At 35.3% G+C, this 21,145-nt stretch overlaps 4 protein-coding genes across 5 annotated transcripts; 2 read left to right on the plus strand and 2 right to left on the minus strand.

The window, feature by feature from the left end:
- Positions 1-255: 255 nt before the first annotated feature.
- On the minus strand, positions 256-2,753 carry LOC125219902 (UPF0481 protein At3g47200-like). Of its 2 annotated transcripts, none has more exons than XM_048121996.1 (3): positions 2,650-2,753; positions 1,827-2,512; positions 256-1,089 (listed from the first exon to the last, which is right to left on the minus strand). In XM_048121996.1, exons 2-3 carry the CDS (start codon positions 2,499-2,501, stop codon positions 439-441), a joined length of 1,326 nt encoding a protein of 441 aa, XP_047977953.1. In that variant the 5' UTR covers positions 2,502-2,512; positions 2,650-2,753; the 3' UTR covers positions 256-438. The 2 variants fall into 2 exon arrangements, with proteins under 2 accessions (XP_047977953.1, XP_047977954.1); XM_048121997.1 differs by having other exon boundaries at positions 256-447; positions 546-1,089; positions 1,827-2,663.
- Positions 2,754-5,678: 2,925 nt separating this feature from the next.
- On the plus strand, positions 5,679-12,361 carry LOC125220060. The gene is made up of 10 exons (XM_048122180.1): positions 5,679-5,921; positions 7,303-7,368; positions 7,464-7,586; positions 9,123-9,212; positions 9,526-9,579; positions 9,914-9,964; positions 10,075-10,110; positions 10,913-10,955; positions 11,157-11,532; positions 12,126-12,361. The coding sequence occupies exons 1-10, from the start codon at positions 5,793-5,795 to the stop codon at positions 12,148-12,150; spliced, it is 993 nt and encodes a 330-aa protein (XP_047978137.1). The 5' UTR covers positions 5,679-5,792; the 3' UTR covers positions 12,151-12,361.
- Positions 12,362-13,235: 874 nt separating this feature from the next.
- Positions 13,236-14,375, plus strand: LOC125221447 (putative F-box protein At3g21120). The gene has a single exon (XM_048123567.1). The coding sequence runs from the start codon at positions 13,236-13,238 to the stop codon at positions 14,373-14,375; it is 1,140 nt and encodes a 379-aa protein (XP_047979524.1).
- Positions 14,376-15,687: 1,312 nt separating this feature from the next.
- On the minus strand, positions 15,688-18,223 carry LOC125219991 (UDP-glucosyltransferase 29-like). Its single transcript, XM_048122089.1, has 3 exons — positions 18,193-18,223; positions 17,979-18,086; positions 15,688-17,191 (listed from the first exon to the last, which is right to left on the minus strand). The coding sequence occupies exon 3, from the start codon at positions 17,187-17,189 to the stop codon at positions 15,810-15,812; it is 1,380 nt and encodes a 459-aa protein (XP_047978046.1). The 5' UTR covers positions 17,190-17,191; positions 17,979-18,086; positions 18,193-18,223; the 3' UTR covers positions 15,688-15,809.
- Between the last annotated feature and the right edge of the window lie 2,922 nt (positions 18,224-21,145).

Raw genomic sequence — 21,145 nt, forward strand, 5'->3', positions numbered from 1 at the left:
CGAAGCACTTTTGAAAACAAAGAGATTGATATGCATTATGAGCTAATTGGAATTCAAAATCTCCAGTAAATATTGTCTCAAAGCAAGGCTGCTGCACATCCATATATTTTGTACCTTTTTCTACACATTCTTAACAAAATGGTCAACATACCAACATAATAGAGTAGTAGATATAAACATGTTCAATAATAGACAAAATATAATCAAATTCATACATAACCACCCTCTAAAACCATGTAAAATCCAAGTATGTCAATCATCAAATAAAATTACAATCAATATAATTAACAATCAACACATTTACACTTTAATTAAGAAAACTATTCACATCAACACGTGCACTTTAATTAAGAAAACTCTTCACCAGACCAACCCTTGCCTTAATCCTTGAGCAATATCTCCGCTTGTCCCTGAGAGATAATTGACTCCCAACATCCATCAAACAACCTGTAATATAGTAAACAACGTTTGCGTGATTGTAAGAAGCAGCAGCACTAGACCAACAACAACAGAAACAATAGCCCAAGGGCTATATAAATATTTACGTCTCAAGTTAGCCATCCACTTATTCTTGCGCTCTCCGCAATGCCTATGCACATCCTCAAACATCTTCGCATACACGAAGCCATTCCCCGGCCCAGCCACAGAGTCACCCAGCTTGTTCACCATCTCCGCCACCTTCCCTTCATCCCCTAGCCAGTTTTTGATGATCCCTCTTCGCGACAGTATCTCCACATCCGTGGAGGAATCAATGATGCAGTCGAGGAATTTGACGTAATCAGTGACGAAGTTGTTTTGATTATGCTCAAAGTACTGCTCGTACGCGATGAGGTTCCGAAGGAACGACTCTGTCCTGTCTTCGATGATTAGTGGCTCCATTATCATCACCCCTTCTTCGAACCTGACGTCGAACAAGGTGTTTCCTTCTTGTCTCTTGTCAAACTTGACGTTAGCCTCCTTAAGCCTCGTCGCGCTGCTGATGAACTGCAACCTCTTGCCTGGTTCTATTACCTCGTGACTGTTTCCTCCATCCGAGCACCAGGGAGGAGGAAGCCAGTTCTGATGGAGGAAGTGTAGCAAATGTTTCACCTGAAAGATATATGGACCACATTAGGATATTCGTCTCGAATTAATTAAGGTTGGACTTTAATCGATCTGTCCGCCAATATTTGTCACACTTGCTTTCTACTACTCTTGGTAATGGACCACGCATTCCACCGACTCATTTTCCTCATATTTTATTACTCCCTCCGTCCCGGCTAAGATGACACATTGCTTAGCCGGCACGGGATTTTAGGAGTTAGTGGTTAAAATGTTTAATTGGAGAGTGAGAAGGTGGGTGTAAGTATTAAACTAGAGAGATAAAGAACGATGAATATTTTAATAGGAGTGAAAAAAGTGGTTGAGTGTATTAATTGGAGAGAGAAAGTTACTAAAAAAAGGAAATGTGTCATCTTAGTTGGAACAAACTAAAAAGGAAAATGTGTCATCTTAAGCGGGACGGAAGGAGTATAAATCTAATGTACATAAAAGTATGACTTACATTTTACTAACTTTTTCAACTCACTTTCTATTATATTTCTTAAAATCCGTGTCGGGTGGAAGTGTGACATTTACTTGCGGACTAAGGGATTTGTAGCATGTGAACCTAGTGTCCATTGTGCGCGGTTAATAAATACTCCCTTTGTGCGTCATTGAATGTCTCATTTTTCCTTGTTTTTAACAACTACCAATAAATATGTCATTTCACTTTTACTATTTTTATCAAACAGACCTCAATATATAAAAGCATGGACCACATTCTGCTAACTTTTTTCTAACATAACCTGGCGAGGATCTACATTCGGCATTTGCTCGGTGCCCTGTCCAGGATAGAGATCGGCGAAGAAGCTGAAGAGAAGGTACCAGAACCTAGAGTGCTGGTCAGGTGCCTCGATGAGGTCGTAGAGCTCGCACAAGACGAAGAACGGCAATTGATTCTCGAAGAGCATGAGATCACGCTGCAGGCTGTTGATCATCCAGTTCATTTGGAAGATGGGATCATTCCTCTCCGTCAACATCTTACCTTTAAACTTGCGAACTAGTTGGACGATGAAGCAGCCATCTAGCACAAGCATTTGAATGAACTCAGCCGGGGTTAGGGTTTCAGGCAGATCTGCGTAGCATCTTCTTGCTTCTGCTTCCACTCTGCCTACAGCTGCTACGTACCTTTTCACATCATTCAGTGGATCATTAGGGTCAAGCAGCTGCTCCAGGTAACGCAGCTTGTGGCCTTCCATAATCTTTAGATGCTCATTATTTTTATTGTTATTATTATTGTAGCGATGATAAGGGCCGATGGCGATCACCTCGGGCTCGTAGGCCTTTGGGTTCACATTGCGTAAGTGTCTGTGGACTCTGTAGATTGTGCACTCCGGCTGTGCCCCGGAGACTTCTTTCAGCTTTTTATTTATCGCATCTAAGGCTTGAGTTATGATATCAGGATCCATGTATGTATGCATCTATGTACAAGCTGAAATTTGAGATATTTCTATAACGTTTATATGATATAAATATAGAATCACAATGAAGTACTATGTTTAAGTCAAGATTCAAAAAAAGCTATATCGATTAAACTAAGTATGTATCTTAAAGTTAGTTTATACTAACCGTAGATAACCGACAGAATATAGGCTTTCTTCTTCTTTACATGCTGCAAAATTATCAAGAAATGAATGTGGTAATGAAATGAATGATAGAGGTATGTACATTATTTTAGACGTAGAGATCCATCGTAATTGTAACAACGAAATGAATGGATAAGGCATGTGGAAATATTTATTAAGGTGTCTATCTTATCTATAGGTGGGTCCATTTTCACATTAGTCGTCATTCAGTCGTTGTAGTTACTCTCTCCGTCTCCCAATAAGTGTCACAAGTTGACCTAGTGCGGGTTTTAATGTCAATGAAAGTGGATGGAAAAAGTTAATGGAATGTGAGTACTACTTTTTTATAATGGTTTTATATTAAACGTGTGTGAAAATGAGTTAGTGGAATGCGGTGTCTATTACCAAAAGTAGTAAAAAGTAAGTGTGACAAGTATTGGCGGGACCGACCGAAAAGGAAATAATTAGTGACAAGTAATGGTAGACAAAGGGAGTATTTTATTTTTCTATCCTTTTGTGTTTTTTCATTAAGTTTTATCATTCAAATTGCACTTTACTTGATGATACAAATCAAGAATTGGAGATACATGGAGTATGTAACTAATTCCAATTTTATTGTTATTTGTATGCTTATTTTTAGTAGCTAGGGTAAATTTTAAATGGCAATTAGGAGTATGAGTTCTCTATAAGTGATGTATCCATCGGATTAAATAGTAGTGTCCGACAAGTGCATGTATGTGACCGGGTAGAAGAGAGAGACATAAAGAAAGAGGAGACGTAGTATCATGAGCTTAAACTTTACTGTATTTTCACTAATTTTGAAATTTCAATTCAAATTAAAATATGTTGTTGTCTTGTTTTAATTTGGTCACTAGTGTCAAGTTTTATCTTAACTTTATCTTTATAGGTCGACCAGATAAGTGATAGTTTCCGATTATGCTCCATTTGTCTCTTTAAAATTATAAAAAAATATATTTGAGTTATCTTATTTAAAAATAAAATATCTCCTAAAATAAAAACAACATTATCTCTGTATAAAATTTTGTGTTGGAAATCAAATATTTCAGTTTTATTGGGAGAAAGAGAGTATTTGGATTGGGTTCACGTCAGATTTGGATGGGCGTTAATAATACTCTCCCCGTCCCATTGAAATATGTCATAGGGTTAACATAAGTTTTAATACGTAATTATTAAAGTTAAGAGAGAAAAAGAAAAATAGTTGAAATTATGTACTTAAAAAATGGGAGGGTCTATAAATAATAAAATAAAAAAAAGGAGAAAAAAAATTATTATAAACGGATGCGAACACAAAATTTTTGTGAGATGAAAAGAATAGAAAATCTGTTCTTTTTCTATGGGGCAAAGTGAGTATTATAGAACAACGGAGATCCCTGAATTTCAGATTCTAAGAAGGTGAAACAGAAAATCAAGGAAGAGGTAGAGTCACGTAGAGTGAATAGCTACACAACACCATCTCTTTCGTTTATTTTGGAACTGTTTTAAGGTTTATTTTGTCTGTATTAGGTGGAGTAGAAAGGTGATTTAGCTTTACCTTAGGTTTATTTTGTCTGTATTCCAGAGTATTCTTCCTCCAATTATTGACGTGTCACTATGTAATTTGCTCGATGTAGGCTTGTCACATTTATAACTTTTGGCCAAGTTGTGTAAACTTTGATTACTACTCTCCTCGATTCCACAAGAGATAGACGTCTATTTTGAAAGTGATGTAATTTATATGTTAGGTTGAATAAATAAAGTAAAAAAATGATTAAAATAAAAATAAAAAATTTCTATTTTTAATAAAAAATTATTTTGATGTGAAAAACTAAAAAGTAAAAACAAAAGTGGGTTATCAATGACAGACATGCTCACGGTTCGTAAACCAGCGGTTTCAGTTTCGGTTTGGAACCGTCGGTTTTCCGACGATTTTTACGGTTTTTCACGGTTCCGAACCGCCGGTTTCCGGCGGTTTTTCGCTGTTCCAGCTCGGTTTCACGGTTCCGGTTTGGAACAATCTGAAACCGACGCTTCCGGCACGGTTTCGGTTCGTAAAATTTGAAACCGGAACCGGCCCACGGTTCAAAATATGGCGGTTCCTGTTCAAGAAAAAAGTCACGGTTGCGGTTCGGAACTGGAACCAGCGGTTACGGTTCCGCGGTTAACCGCCGGAACCGAAAACCTTGGGCATCTTTTCATTGATGAAACGGAGCAAGTACTCCCTCCGTCCCAAAATAAGTGACCAAAACTTTTCGGCACGGGAAATAATGAAATGAGGTTTTGTTAGTAAAGTGGAAAGTAAATAAAGTAAGAGAGTTAATAAAATAGAGATAAAAAGTAAGAGAGAGTACTAAAAAAGAAAATGAGTCATTTATCTTGGAACGTCATAAAAAGAAATATGAGTCACTTATCTTGGGACGGAGGGAGTATATTAGTTTAATGAATGGGTTGACGATGTATCTAACCCTTCACTATGAAAGCATTTTTTTTTTAAAAAAGCTAATTATTCTTTAACTTTATTACTTTATTAGAGTTAATTAAGGATAATATTTTATTTTCTTACTCGTCATGTGGCGCTCTTCGCTACCATGACCGCTACTATCGATCATGACGTCAGGTGATATCTCCTCCACATCACGCTTAAATTATTTTGTGTGGTTATCGTGTGCTTTCGAATTTGTGTCGCATCAACATGAATAATATCGTATCACTAATATATTCATAATACATTCATGTTATGTGTTAATAGTGTTTGTATTTGAATTTAACAGTTTAAGTATTATCAAATTAATTCGATAACAACTCGATCCGCAAGTTTATCAAGCCCAACTAAATCAATTATTGTATTCGATCTCAATAGAGAGTACTAGGACGACTTTTCTATTGACTTAGAAGCATGTGGGCATTAAATTAATGCCAACTATACTTAACATGGACTAGACTCCATCCACTCATACTCACAATGTTAAATGCAAGTTGAAATTTATATCCAACGTAGTTGTGCAATTAGTGCAAATCACACACCGACACACATACATACATACATACAAACACACTCCTATATATCTATGTTTCATTATTGATCTAACAACAATTAAGAAAGAATATTTGTCTTTCTGGTTAACTGCAAGATAATTATAATTGAAGGCGATGAAGAAATCTTCTGTGGAGAATCAGAATTCCAACCTACCTTCTGAGGAGAAATCTTCGAATAGCTCTCAAATTGAAACAGTTTCTCAACAAACCAAACAGCTTAGTATTACTTCTGATCTTCCTCAAGTGAGTTCTCTACCAAATTTAAATAAAGACAGCTTAAAATTTAGCAATTTTTATCATCTTAATTTACATACAAATTGATCAATTAATTATTCCAGATTAAAAATTTCCTGCAAAAATGGGTAATTTTCCAGTGTATCCCATAATATATATGTTCAAATTTATATTAGTAATGAATGGAGGGTGATCAATGTATGTGGATCGATAAATTTGAAAATCCAATTCACTGGTTACTAGGGAGTTTGTAAATCATGGTGTGGTCTTGTTGGCAGAAAACTAACTGTAATCTCTCGTATTTACTTGGTATGATAATTCGAAATACTAGCTAAATTAAGTAAACTACCTTTACCCAAAAAAATAAGTTTTGGTTAGTCGTAGTATAGGGTTTAAAATGAGACTTATTCGTCTTCACTTTTTACTACTTCCTCCGTTCCATAACAATAGAGTCATTTTGCAATTTTGGTACGTTATATAGTAATAATGTCATTTACATTTTTAGTAAAAGTTAACACATTTTTCCACATCTACTTTACTCTTTCTTACTTTTTTCTCTCTTCATCTCTCTACCTTTTTTTTTCTCTCTTCATCTCTCTACCTTTTTTCATTTTTCACTTTATTATCTATTTACTAAACTCACCTAACACAAATTTTCTGAATCTCCGTACCAAAAAGAAACGTCTTCATTACTATGGAACGGAGAGAGTACTATTCTGTAAATGGTACATAGGTTCCACATTCTACTAACTCATTTTACACACATTTTATTATAAAATAAATACGTCATCCGTCCCCAAAGAATATAAACGTTTTAAACGTAACGGATTTTAATACAAAATTGGTAAAGTAAGAGAGAGATTGAAATAAAAGAGTATTAGCAGAAAATAGGTCTCACCTCATCAGCAATAAAAAAAATTTCTAAAAATGAAAGTTCTATTTTTAAGGGACGAAAGGAGTATATAAAAATGAGACTTATATTCCACTAACTTTTTCAACTTACTTCCCTTTATATTTCTTAAAAATATGTGACAAAAAAAGTGAACAATTATTGATGGACAGACTAAATGGAAAAACATACTCCATCCGTCCACAAAAAATATTCTCATTTGTGGATGACACGAGTTCTAATAATAAATTGATAAAGTAAGAGAGAATGTGAGAAAGTAGTTAGAGATGAGAAAAGATAGATAAAATATATGTGAAAAAAAATTTCCATTTTTAGAATTGATACTATTTTTTATAGATATTCAAAATAAGACTATTTTCGTGGACGGATGAGTACTTTTTTTATGGATGAAATAAAATTTACTTGAAATTGAAAAAAATTATATTGGGATTAATGAATGTATTCCAATTTAATGTCGAATGCTGCATGTATCCAATGCAGGAAGTAAATGACGTAAAACAAAAGGACGGAGAAGCAAAATCCCCATCACTTCCTTCGCCTCATCAAGTAAGTACAAATGCACCTTTTTTTGAATTTATTTAATTATTTTGAGGCGTTAATTAATGAGTTATCTTTAACTTTTATCATGTGAATTCATGTAGCCAAAAAAACAGCCTGAGGTCAAATCAACGTTGGACGAAAATGTCCCACAGTCGAAAAATAGCTCTGCCGCCACAGCCACTTCGCAGAAGATTGAGTTACGGAAAAACTTGATTACCGAGCAGGTGCGGACACGAAAAATTAATAAAATATAATCTCTTTTTCTTTTTAGAATGTCCTCTAAAAATAGAACTTTATATTTTAAGAAATTTATTTCTCTCAAATATTTTAAACCTTTATAATATCAATTATACATTAAAACTTATGCTATTTTAAAAGTTCATAGTTTTGGGTTATAGAGGGAGCTATAACTGGGCCTAAATTTTTTATTTTACTTAAAAATAATTTTTATGTTCAGATCAATTTTTGAGACTATTACATAAGTAGTTACTTGTATATATAAAATATAAAAAATTTAAGGGATATTGGCATCTAATATCACGAAACTTTCAAAAAGTTGGGTTTTTTCCACGAACTTTAAAATTGGCAAATAATATCATGAACTTTATCCCGAGTTTGTTTTTTCCTACGAATGAAAAAATTCTTCAAATAAATGGATTTTTTTTCGTAGTTTCTCGACAACAATTTTGAGAGCTTTAAATTTTTCAATCTTTGAAGATAGTTTTTCTTGAAGCACACCCTCCAAAATTGTTCTTCAATCTATTAAAATAACATGAATTTTTTCATTCGTGGGAAAAAACAAACACGGGGTAAAGTTCGTGATATTATTTGCCAATTTTAAAGTTCGTGGGAAAAACCCAACTTTTTAAAAGTTTCGTAATATTAGATGCCAATATCCCAAAATTTAAAATATAAAAATTTTTGTGTCCGCTTATGTTACCACTTACCAGCACCAATCTGCGAGAAAAAGAAATAATTTATTATTTTCTTAACAAAGATCTGTTCCAATATAGAGAAACAAAAATAGTTACTATATTCAAATTTGTTCAAATAGCCGTTACTTTATGCTATCAAATATAACAAAAAAATAGTTAAACATTAGTAGTAATTAAAATGATACTACATAATATGGAAAGTCTAAAATAGAGAAACATAAGCCAAATATATAATATTTTTTTTAAGTATTTTTATTGTATTTAAATCTTCTAATTTTTGTAATTTATTATTTAATAAAATAATAGACTTCATATTTAGTTATATTAATTAATAAAACTTATATTATATTATTTAATTTAATTTAAAATATTGACAAAGTGTCATGGGGTTAGTGTGTAGTTTAGATAAATTATATAGGTATGATTGAAAAATATAAAAAGTTAGTGAGTGAAGAATATTCTTTTTTGTTTGAGTTTAGTGTCAATGGTTGGAGCAAAATCAATATTTAGTGTAACATTTACATTAAAATAGGTTTAAGTATAGTGTAATGGTTGGAGATGCTCTAAATTCATTTGTGGTTAATCTTAATCAAGTTTATCATCTAAATGCGAGGGGGGTGATTAGAATATCATTAATTTAGTAGGGCAGATAATTGTACATTTGCACATACAGAAATCAATGTAATATGTTAACTGAATTAATTCAGTACATAATGAATACATTATGTACATGATTACACATTAGATATCATCTCTTCATGTCAAGTTGGATCAATATTCTTATTTATTTTAATTATTTACCTTGGAATCATTAATGATGTGAAGCCAAAAGAAAATAAGGATCCTGGATCTGAACTCAATGTGAATGAGACTAAGAAAGATATCCTTCACAGTCCATCACCAACGGACCAAAAGGTGAGTGCGTTATTTTTTCCGTCCACGAAATAATGACTCATTTTTTACCATTTTATATATAATATTCACTATTTAAAGATACATTTTCTTAAATAAATGTTCACTTTTTTAATTGGTGGGTTAGTAGCTTGTAATTTGTAAATCACTAAAATCCATCAAATTGTAATTTTACACACCAACCTAAAAGTCTATTGACATTTTTGAATTCACCAGATTTTGCCAAAATGCTCTCTGATTGTTTCAAACAAGAAAATGACATAATGATCATCATTTAGTTTAATATAATTATTTATTTATGATTTCAATCCTGCAGGAAAATGATTATCTGGTGATAAATATGATCTCAACAGCGAGTTCATCACAAGTTGTAAGTCACCAATTTGATCTCTCAATTGATCATATCATGCACGTCTTGATCTTATGTATGACGTATATCACATATATGATCTTAAAGTAATAATATAAAGTTTTCTTTTATTGTTTCAAAAAAATAATCCAATTTTGTCATTTGGTCCATCCATCAAAATCAATTCAGTTATATTTTTATAATATTTTCACCATACATTAGCACTATTTCAATAGTTTTTTTTTTCTCTCATTGTATTAAGCTTGGAATCCTAGAAACAGAAAATCATGGGCCTGTGATATGTTTAAGAATCTTTAATTATTCATAGTATTGATTTTTTTCAATCATCGTGTAGATAAGTGATGAAAATACAACGACAATTACTGTGCAGGCAAGTTCAACAGTTGTAAGTCACCAGTTTGAGCTTTCAATTGTTTAATTTGATAATGCATGATATATAGGTTTTATTCTTGTATAAAATAATGAGTTTATTTTTCCTTATGTTGTTTTAAATAGAACCCTGGACAAGGCCATCAGCGTTTTTATGAACCGGTGAGTGTGCATATATAATGCATAATTTTATACAGGCATATAAAGAGAGGAAATTAAATACAGAGGTAATAACAAAAATAAAAAGATTTGTATGTGTTGATTCTGAAATAGTTTTGCATGAGTTGGTATAATAAGAGAACGATAATACTCCCTCCATCCCAGCTCAAGTGATTGATTTCATTTTGGCTGTTATTTTGCTAAAATGATAATAAGTAGTTAAAGATGAGAAAAAGTTAAGTAAAAGAGATAATAATGTAAAAGAGAGCTTCTTATAGATTATTCTCTATCTTACATTACTTTCTCTTCACTTTAACTACTCCTTTAAAATGAAATATTTTCTACACTCATATTATATTTACCGTTTTCAGTAAAACTCTCCGTCACTACAAAAAAATGTCAGATTACCGACGGAAAATATTCGCTACGAATTACCGACGAAATTTTCCGTCGGTAATTTAATTCCTTTTTTAATTAATCTACTTTCCGTCGGTAATCCGTTGGTAAAGAAAAAAATTACCGTCTGGCTCTTTACCGATGGATTAGGTTTTCGGAAAAATTTTTCCGCCGGTAAAGAGCTCGTCGGTAATTTTTTTTTTTCACCGACGGAATGTAGTTTAATTAAAAAAGGAATTAAATTACCGACGGAAAATTCCGTAGGTAATTCCTTCGGTAAATCCTTGGCAAAAATATTCCGTCGGTAATTCGTAGCGAACATTTTCCGTCGGTAAATTGACTTTTTTTTTTTGTAGTGCGTAAACTATTTCGGATGATAATACCTAACATTATTACACAAACGTTGTAGGGCGAATATTATGTCATCGTGCCCAAAGACGGTAATACCAATGGTATGCATTTTCTTTTAGGTCATTCTTCCGTAAATTTTTTAATTTTGGCCAAATTTGGATTACATAGTCTGGTTTTAAAAAAAAAAAAAATTGGTCAATTTAATTCGGATTTACTAGTCTGGTCAATTTTCTTTTAATTGCTATCAACATATAAGCAAATTAAATTGTGAAAATAATCTGGTTTTTTATGGAAATTTGCAGGGGGGGCCACGGCCTCCACGGTCCCACTTTTACGTCTGCCCGGGGATGGTGAACCAAGAACCGTTCACAAACAGGAAGCAAATTGCATACAGTGCAGCGCGTTGGTAAAAGAAGAGTTGGTAACAGAAGAGTTTGTTATATTGAATATCGAGTGTAAATGTTCAAACACCTCTCTACTCCATCTGGATTGCAAGGATGCATGGCTTCAACGCAACGGGGATAAGTGTTCTCGTTGTGATAAAAAGTTCACAGTTAAGAGTGTGACGCTGGGTTTCTCCTCTCCTCAAACGAATAGTGATAATTCTCATGCCCCAGCTCCCCAAACCAATAGTGATAATTCTCTTGCCCCAGAACTAGAAGTTACTACATGGAAAAGGTAAATGTAGTTAGAATATCAAGTTCATGAAATTTGATTCGATTTTGGTCAGTCTCATAACTTTAAATTAAGACCGACTAAGAGAATTATACTCCCTCCATCCCACATAATTTTAGTGGAATATGAGGTCCACTACCAAAAATGGTAAAAGAGAAGTGTGTAAAATTATTTGGGACGGCCCAAAATGGAATACTGGGTAAAATATGTGGGACGGAGGGAGTAAGATTTAACATTGTTCGCAATTGTCCCACACAGGCTTTTTGATTTCGGTTTTGAATTCATATCTCCATCTGAATCTTCACGTTTGATAAGTTTGTCAACATATTTAACTACTATATATTATACGTAGGGCACCTGAATAATATTTCATTGTGGGATGATTGCGGACAATGTTAAACTTTATGGTTTCTTCTGCCGATTTTTAAATATGTGGGACGAACCAAAATTGGATCAAACTCTATGATTTTTCCGGCCTATTTGCCTAGAATAGAATTCTCATTTATCGACTTGGAGATCGAATTAGTTTCTCTTGTTTCATATGTTTGTTCATGTTGTCGAAACTTAGCCTGCTTAATATGTCTACCCTAATGCAGGACTTGGTTCTGTTGGCATGACTGATGACGTGGAATTATTGAGTTAGATTTTTCCAATATCTACGTTTCAAGATTTTTCCGAATTTCCATGATTGAAGGTTATGTTTGTCCTTTTTAATATTCCACTGCCAATGCTTATGATCTTTGGTAAAAGCTTGGTATTATTTCCTATTGGGTGTACGATTTGATATTTTCAAAACACGTGCTTGATAATGATTTCTTTCTGCGTACTTCAATTTTATAGCTGAAATAAGAGATTAAGTAATACTCCTACTTTTTATTGAATTTGGATGAATTAAGTCATGGCCCTTTTGTCATTTAATTTGCCTCGTTTCAATTCATCATTGAATTCAAACAAACTATTTGTCAATTGTTGGAATACACTGATGAGTGATGAATAAACTTGGGATTGATTATTGTTGAGATTAATATAACCGTAGTCTTTCTTCTTTTTTGGCATTATGGAGTAGTAATTTGGGATGATAGTACAAGCCTTATAATTTCGGTTTTCACATAGATGAGTCAGTATTCGTTTTTAATTAGATTATTCCATTGTGGTTGAATCATTTCTTCTTTTTTTAGCAAAAAGCTATTTTACTCTCTTTTATATTATTCTCTATTTGTTTCTCCATCTCTATCTTTTTTCTTGCCTACTTTACTTTCCATTAACTTAACTCACTTTTAATACAATTTCTTACATTGAATGCCGAAAATAAACATCTCTACTACATAGGGACGGAGGAGTAAATAGTTTAATAATGCGAATATATAAATTTTTTAATTTGGTAATAATCAACTATGGCACATTTGCAAATATGGAAATATAAGATTTTAAAGAAGAAAAGGATGGGATCCAATTGATAGTACTAGAAGTTAGATTAATAATGATCAAATTTCATATAGATGTGATAGAGAGTAGAATAGGTTCCATCATTAACCTTAACCCTCAAATATCCGATTTATATTTTTTTTCCTTCTAAATCCGATTTAGAAAAGGAAAAGAAAAAAAAAATTCTATACTACTACAAATTGAATTAGTGAAACCTAATTAACCCTCGCCGCTCAAATTCTCTCTATTTATAAAGTGAATTCCATCACAAATACCACAAGATGGATTCCAATTTCCCTAACCACGACGTTGTAACAGAAATCCTCTTGCATTGTCCATTCACATCCCTCTTGAGATTCCGAAGCGTCTGCAAATCATGGCGCGATCACATCGATTCTGAACCTTTCAGAAAATCGCACATTCACCACCATGCCAACGACGACAGAGACGACGAGACGCTACTCGTGCAGTTCAGTTTCCGAAAACACGGAGTTCCGGAGCTGTCAGTGTTTAACGGCAAGCTGCACAACAACTCCCTGCCAGCTACCCAGGAAATCCTGGACTACCACCTGAAGCATGGCCTCGACACGAGGGAAGTCGACGTCCGTTGTGCTCTGATCTCCGGGCCTTCGTCTAACGGCCTGATCTGCGCCTACTACAGGGCCACCGACGCACCCATTGCAGTATGCAACCCTAGTTTAGGCCTCACCGCTATCTTGCCATTGCCACCAAAGCCTAGCTCAAATCATCTTCACACATTGTGTCGCGAAGTCGCGATTTGGTTCGACGAGGTCGCACAAGATTACGCGGTGGTGCAGCTCTTGTCTTGCTACGGAGTCAGTTTCCACTTGCACGCGTCGGTGTACTCGAAAGCGACGAATTCTTGGAAGGAGCTGAGCGTCGGGGGCAGCGATGTGATTGCTCGTGGTTTGTGCGTTGTCTTCCCTATAAGTTCGCGGTGCAAGGACGGCTCGTTCTCGCACTGGCTGGCGTTTGACGAGGAGGGGAACGAGGTGATCGTGTCGTTCGACTTCAGGAACGAGGGTTTCCGTGTCTTGAAGATAACGGGCTTTGAGATTTTGTTGAGGCGGGGGTATAAGAGGATTTTTGCAGAGGGCGATGACTCTTTTCTCGTGTTCAATTCCGGTGATCAGGAAGAGGCTAAGTGGTTGAACATGTCTTGGTTTAGAGTGGAAGAGAATAGGCTGCAATTGGATCGCATGAAGAGAGTTGGAACATTTAATGGCCTAGTCATAACCAAGGCTTTGGCTTTGTGTGAGAGGGGTTGTGTTGTTTTGGAGGCTGAGAATGGGTGTTTAGTACTTTATGATTATTGTAATGAAAAATTTCTTAAATGTTTCGAGATGGAGAGTAATGTGTCCATGATTTTTGAGTATAGAGGAAGCTTTGTTTTGCCTTAGGTGCTAGTGTTTTTTATTAGCTTTATTTACTTAATAATGTGAACTTTGATATAGTATCTCAAGTTCTTTATCTTTTGGTTTGTAATGTGGTGAGATTTTGTTAACTTTCATTTGGTTATATATGGTGTGGCACTAAGGTTATGGCCCTTATCAAATTTCCTGTTTAATTTATGGAGTAGTATTTAATGAAAGCTCTATGATCATACTACATTAGTGAATCTTAACATCAATGAAATCACCCAGATAAATAGTACTCTTTTACTTCAAACAAATACAATTCTCTAAAGATATTAGCTTGGAGATCAAGAAACGTGTTAGCTTGGAGGACAAGAAACATATTAGCTTAGAGGCTAAGAAATATATTAGCTTGGTGTCCAAGAATACTTGGAGCACAAACTTTGTAATATTCTATATAAGGGTGTCATAATATTGAAGAAACCAACCAAGCCATATATCAAAATGTAGTCTTCAAAATTCTTTGATAATCTTTAATTTGAGTATTTACATTTCTGCATTTCAATTCTATTTTCAGCATGGTATCAGAGCAGCTAACGATCCTTTCGTTAGTTTGTTCAAAACCCTCAAAACAAAAACAAAAAATCTTTGATTAAATCTGTGTTCAATCTATACTCCAAAATCTCAAAATAGAAAAAATATGCACCAAAATTCAAGCCTTTCTTTCCACCCATGAAGCCGACAAGTCCGAAGGCAGAGGGACAACAAGAGGAGTCGATGAAGGCTGTGACTAAGAGAAAGCTATGATGAAAGCACCTTCAGAGAAAGCAGTCTACTGCTGTAAGAATCTAGTTGGAGTAAAGCCTGCCACGAAAGAAAGCACTACCGAAAAAATGACTGAGAAGTCTTCCGGAGAAAGCTTGTGTCGGCTTCTGAAGTGGAAGCCGTCATAGGGGTAGAGACTGTCCCCGAAAAGCTAAGGTTGTGGAAGCGGTCACCGAGAAGTGGACCAGCGGCGGTGGATTGTCTATATCCGAAGAGAAAAAAGCAGCAGTCAAGATAAGAAAACAGAGAAGGAATTCATGGTTTGTCCGGTCGTGGGGGAGAGGAAGTATGCGACCGAACAACTCCTCTCCTATAGTGGCCGTGAAGGCCAAAGATGACGGAGTTGAAAGGGTGAGAAAGCTACAGCAGTGAAGCCGCCATGTCACGTCCGGGAAGGCCAATAAGAGCTGTTATGGCAGAGGCAGCAGCAAACGCAAGAGGCCAACGTCTGCATGGCGAGGGGGAATGAGATAGTGGCATCACACAGCCATACCATGCCTGGAGAAGAAGAACGAGAGAAACTACATGTTGATTAAGAATCTGACAACTGACAGAAACAGACATATTATTGCAATTCATCCTGAACAGTACAGAACAGCAAGAACACCTTCAATCATAACACACAATTGATAAACTACAAACAGTTTGCCACACTTATTTCTTGTTCTTGACACAAATCTTCAATAGCTGCTCAGCTACTTCATTCAACTCTTCTTCTTCCTTCTCTCTCAACGTCTCACTCAATCTCCGAGCTCTGCTCCTCAGACCTTCATACAGCGCATTCTTCTCCACCATCACCTTATTGATTGCATTGGCGACCTCCTCTCCCGCATACACTCCATTTTCATGATCCTTTTCGACAACCAAACCAACACCGAGCTCCGCCATTAATTGAGCATTGAAAGGCTGGTCAACTTTCATGGGCGTGGCTATAACCGGGACCCCAAAATACATGCTCTCTGTCATTGAACTCCTTCCACAATGACTCACAAAACCACCTATACTCGGATGGCCTAAAATCTTCTTCTGTGGCGCCCAGCCAGTCACAACCAACCCTCTGTCCTTCATTGTTTCGAGAAACCCTGCAGGCAGTTCTTCTTCAATCAATCTGATGCCCGTGCCCGCCTCCTCAGCAGGATATCTGATCACCCACAGAAAGTTAACATCACAAAGCTGCAGCCCTTTTGCTATTTCTGCAATCTGCTTCTTGGATAAAAAGCATTCACTGCCAAAGGAGATGTATATGGTAGAATCAAGATTCTTCCCATTTAGCCATTTCATGATCTCGATATCCTCGTGCCTGTTAGGATCAGCAACGATTAAGGGGCCAGTGCATACTATCTCCTTTTTGCTCAAAGCAGAGAGATAGTCTGCATACTTCTTTTCAACATGCCTTGAGCTCCTTGACAAGACTATGTCTGTTGATCTTGTCAAATTTCCGAATAAAAAATCATCATCTGCGTCCTTCAAATTTTCTGCGACAAGAGCTACCTGCCTGAGCACATATTCATCCGGCTGACTTATAGCTGGAAATGGGAAGGAGGCGCTACTACCTACTGTATATAAATGGTGGAGGTAAGACAACACCGTTGCTCCAGGGGTCGAGAAGTGTACACAGGGTACACCTTTGGATGACGCGATCTTGGGCGCCCATGGTTGGTATACGTCGAATAAGACAAGATCCGGCTTTAGAGAATCCATGATATCTGAGAAGCTAGAGCTTGATTCTTGAAAGGTTTTCATAAGGGTTGGGATAAGATGGGAGGGGAGATTCCTGGGGGAGTGGAGGTGGGGAGGGAGATGAGGAAGAGATGGCATGTGCAGCTCTACTAGTTCAACTGATGCAGCAGCAGCATCTTCGGGCGAGATGCTGGATTTGATTGAATCAAGGTTGACAGCGGTCGAGCATAGGTGCATGGTGAAGTGGTGTGTTTTTGAGAGGCGTTTGGCGAGTTCGAGGTATGTGAATATGTGTCCATGACCTAACCATGGGAACATGAGGACTTTGAAGCTTTCTTGTTTCTCTCTCTCCATGGCTACAAGTGAATGAAAGCTCTCATCACAAATTACTAAAAATTGAAAAACTTGCTTTGGCCACTAGCAAGATGATAAAATTTTGAGGAAATTTATTTTAATCAAGGACTTAAGAAGTTTTAATGTGAAATTAATAAAATAGTATATTTTTTAAAATGATTGGAAGAGAATAAATAGAATTGAAAAAGAAAAAAAATGATAGATCATATTATCAAAAATGCAAATAGATTAATTTTTATGAACAAATTAAATTAAAATGAAGGTGGGCGTGAGTATTAAAGTAGAGAGATAAAGAAAGATGAATATTTTAATAGGAGTGAGAAAAAGTGGTTGAGTGTATTAATTGGAGAGAGAAAGTTACCAAAGAAAAGGAAATGTATCATCTTACTTGGACAAACTAAAAAGTAAAACGTGTCATCTTGAGCGGGACGGAGGGAGTAGTTGTGTACAAAAGGATTTAGACCGACAAACACAGTCTTTTAAATATAAGGCACTAAGTAATTATGAATCGCTTCATTGCTGAAATTCTTTTTATTAAGGAAAACAAAAATGAAAGTTCATTGTCTGATGGAGATGAAACCACAATACTAAAATAATGAAGATGAAGATGAAGGTTCATGAAGATAAAACCTAAATATTAGAATAATGAAGATGAATGGCGATGAATGCCCAAAATTAAATTTCACAGAGTAATTCAAACCTATACGAAAATTCTACTAAGCAAACTTTCAGCTTAAATACTTGAATTAGAAATAGTAATGAGTAGAGAAACGAATTAGAGAGATATACCGCAGAAAAATGGTCGGCGGCGACTGAATTCGGCGGCGGAATGGAGGGAAGGAGAATTTGTCGTTTCTTTTTTGAGTGAAAGTGATTAAGATTTATTCAAAACTTTTCGTAACATCATATGTCAATCGAGTAGACTTTTCTTTTCCGTAGGTTATTTAACCAACGATTTTCGCAACATCATATTACGAAACCAAACCTCATTTATGATGATGTCTCTCAACAAATGTCTAGATCTTCCGCAAGTCTCAGCCATTCATTTCGTTTCTAAATTTATGATGAATATCTACCTACGGAAAAAAAGGACATACCTCTTTCATTACTGACTGATACGAGATATCTTCATATCTCTATTAATTTGTTTATCAATTATTTCTCATATCTTTCCATATATGCTTATGATTATGTTCTTATTATCTAAGTCAGGTATTTAGCATTATAAATAGGGACTTTGTTATTCCTTTCCATCATTCAAGAAATATCAAATTATCTTATTTTTCGTTTATCTTATCATTCTGGGTTTGATCGACCGGCAAAGCTCCGGCGACTACCTTCTATTCCATAATTTGACGCCGGATTGATCGACGGGCAAAAGCTCCCGCGACGTTCGACGCGATTATTCGAGTTAAGGAACTTCATCCTTAACACTGACTTTGTATTTTGATAAAGTTATTAACGTTTGCAGCTCGTAGAGAAGAACTCTGTCGGTGACTGTTACGAGTCTAGTGTCCTAAGAAATCCAAATTATTTAGTTATATTACGATTCATCATATCTTTCTCATATTTATTTAGATTTCTTGCTCAATAAGTTAGAGTAGTAGTATTAGAGTATTATAGAAAGGAGATATTGTTATCATTTTAATCAATCAATGAATATATTATTTTCCTAACCAAAAGGTGCAATCTGAATATATTCGTTCTTTCTTTGTTGCTGATCAGAAAACGTCTGTGAAACAACAAATCGTATCAAACGCGTTCGGTGTCAGAATGACTTGAAATTCGCACGTGCAAATTTCAAGACATTTTGACACAGAACTATTTCAGCCCGTTTTCATCGTTGTCGGCGTTCACTGTTGTAACTACATCATAAAGTGAAGAGATATACTCCCTTCGTCCCATAACAGATGACACACTTAGCTAATGACACGGGAGTTTAGGAGGTGTTGTTATGTGTGTTAAGTGGAGAGAAAATAATATATTTATATTAATGTGAGAGTAAACTTTTTTCGAAAAAGAAAATGTAACATCTTTTATGGGACAAACTAAAACGGAAAGTGTGACTTCTATTATAGGATAAAGGGACTAGTAATTACCAAATCTTTATAGCAAACCTCCAAATCCTTATCACTATGCCTATAATTGCCTTTAAGAGTGTGTGTGGATATTGATAGGGGGTAGGGGATTGTTGGAATATTAAAATGTAAACTTGATTTTGTAAAATATCTAGATATTATAGAATTATCTAGAATTGAGGGTGAAAATATTTAGATATTTTAGTAGAATTAACTAGAAAGAATTCTCTAGAATATTGATATTTAGAGTATAAAATAATTAAGTAGGAGAATATCTATCTAGATATTTAAAGTAGAATTCCCTAGAATGTTAGGAAAATATCAAGGTTTTTATGGAGAAAAAATCTAGATATAAAATATTAATGAATCTAATAGAGAATTCTAGAATATGAGATATATGCCTATAAATATGTGGGAGTTGTATATTTTGTACAAGTTGAACAAATTGAGAACTTGAGAAAGTTTGAGAAATAAAAGTGTTCCTTTGTTTACCCACATCACCAACCTCTCCTAAATCATTTTCCACATATTCCACCCATTCTCCTATCAAATATTTTCCCCAAACTAAATTACTTTTCAACATATATCTTCAACTATTTGAGATAACTCATAATCATACATATGTTTTGTTTGTTGTGACAAATTACAAAACCTTGCTAGATTTTTGAGTATCTCCCATGTTGCAACAACTTTTCAAACAACTTGTAATATGGTAAAAACCGTTTGTATGGTTGTAAGAATAAGCAGCACTGCACCAACAAGAACATAAATAACGGCCCAAGGGCTATTAAAATATTTACGCTTCAAACTAGCTCTCCACTCATTCATGTGTTTTGCGCAGTGCTTTTGCACATCCTCAAACATCTCGCCATAGACGAAGCTATCCCCGGGTTCAGCCACTGAGTCATCTAGTTTGTTCACCATCTCCGCAACAACACGTGCATCCCCCAACCAGTTGTTAATAATCCTTTATGAGATAGTTTCTCCACATCCACGGAGGAATCAAGAATGCAGTCTAGGAAGTGGACATAATCTGTCACAGAAGTGTGCTGAAAGTATTGCTCGTATGTGACGAGGTTCCGGAGGAACGACTCCGTCCTGTCCACAATGGTCAGTGGCGGTATCGTCATCACCCATTCTTTGAACCCCACGTTTAACAATGTCCCTCCTTCTGATCTGATCTCAAACTTGACATTAGCCTCTTCAAGCCTCGTTGCGCTATCGATGAACCTTACCCTTCCTCTGCCCGGGCGTGAGGGATGACGAAACCAATTGAGATGGATGAAGTCGAGCTGATGTTTTACCTGAAAAATATACTATGAACTAGATTAAATTAATTAATTCAGGTTTAATTAAGGTTGGACTCTAATTAAATGATATGACAGAAATTTCTAACGTCACCTGGCGAGGATATATGGGCATCACGGGCATCAATGGACAACATCTTCCAGTGAAAGGGTGTTAGGTTTGGTATACTGAAAAGCATGTTTCGAGCAAGTTTCGCTCGAATAGAATCTTGCTTGTATACGTAAAACTCTATAATCCACTTTTAACCTGATTCAGTATTATTCGAGCAGCCTCGCACGAATAGAATCACTATTATTATTACATTGTGTTTGCTTGTGCATATGTTTTATAAACATTTAAATGCATAAGAAGTAAACAAAGTCTAAGTCTTTTGCTTAGTAGACCGGTTGTGGGCGTCGTCCACTTTAAGGTAACACGGTCAGATCTATGCAATGCTTTTTGCAAAAGAAAAAGAAGAATTTCACAACCTAGATAGGCTTTGGCTACCTATCGTGAAAGGTTGCAATGTCAGTCCGCATATTTCTAAGCCTTACTGAAATAAGATGACATTGGTGTGGTATAGCACTGAAC

Source organism: Salvia hispanica, chromosome 4 (assembly GCF_023119035.1).
Source record: "Salvia hispanica cultivar TCC Black 2014 chromosome 4, UniMelb_Shisp_WGS_1.0, whole genome shotgun sequence".
In the NCBI taxonomy this organism is placed as follows: domain Eukaryota; kingdom Viridiplantae; phylum Streptophyta; class Magnoliopsida; order Lamiales; family Lamiaceae; genus Salvia; species Salvia hispanica.

Coding starts and splice junctions, on each gene's coding strand:
- LOC125219902 (XM_048121996.1), bottom strand. CDS start 2,501: ATGCATACATACATGGATCCTGATATCATAACTCAAGCCTTAGATGCG. Junction 1,090..1,826: donor CGAATGTAGATCCTCGCCAG/GTTATGTTAGAA, acceptor TATATCTTTCAG/GTGAAACATTTGCTACACTT.
- LOC125220060 (XM_048122180.1), top strand. CDS start 5,793: ATGAAGAAATCTTCTGTGGAGAATCAGAATTCCAACCTACCTTCTGAG. Junction 7,369..7,463: donor CACTTCCTTCGCCTCATCAA/GTAAGTACAAAT, acceptor GAATTCATGTAG/CCAAAAAAACAGCCTGAGGT. Junction 9,965..10,074: donor TGCAGGCAAGTTCAACAGTT/GTAAGTCACCAG, acceptor TGTTTTAAATAG/AACCCTGGACAAGGCCATCA.
- LOC125221447 (XM_048123567.1), top strand. CDS start 13,236: ATGGATTCCAATTTCCCTAACCACGACGTTGTAACAGAAATCCTCTTG.
- LOC125219991 (XM_048122089.1), bottom strand. CDS start 17,189: ATGGAGAGAGAGAAACAAGAAAGCTTCAAAGTCCTCATGTTCCCATGG.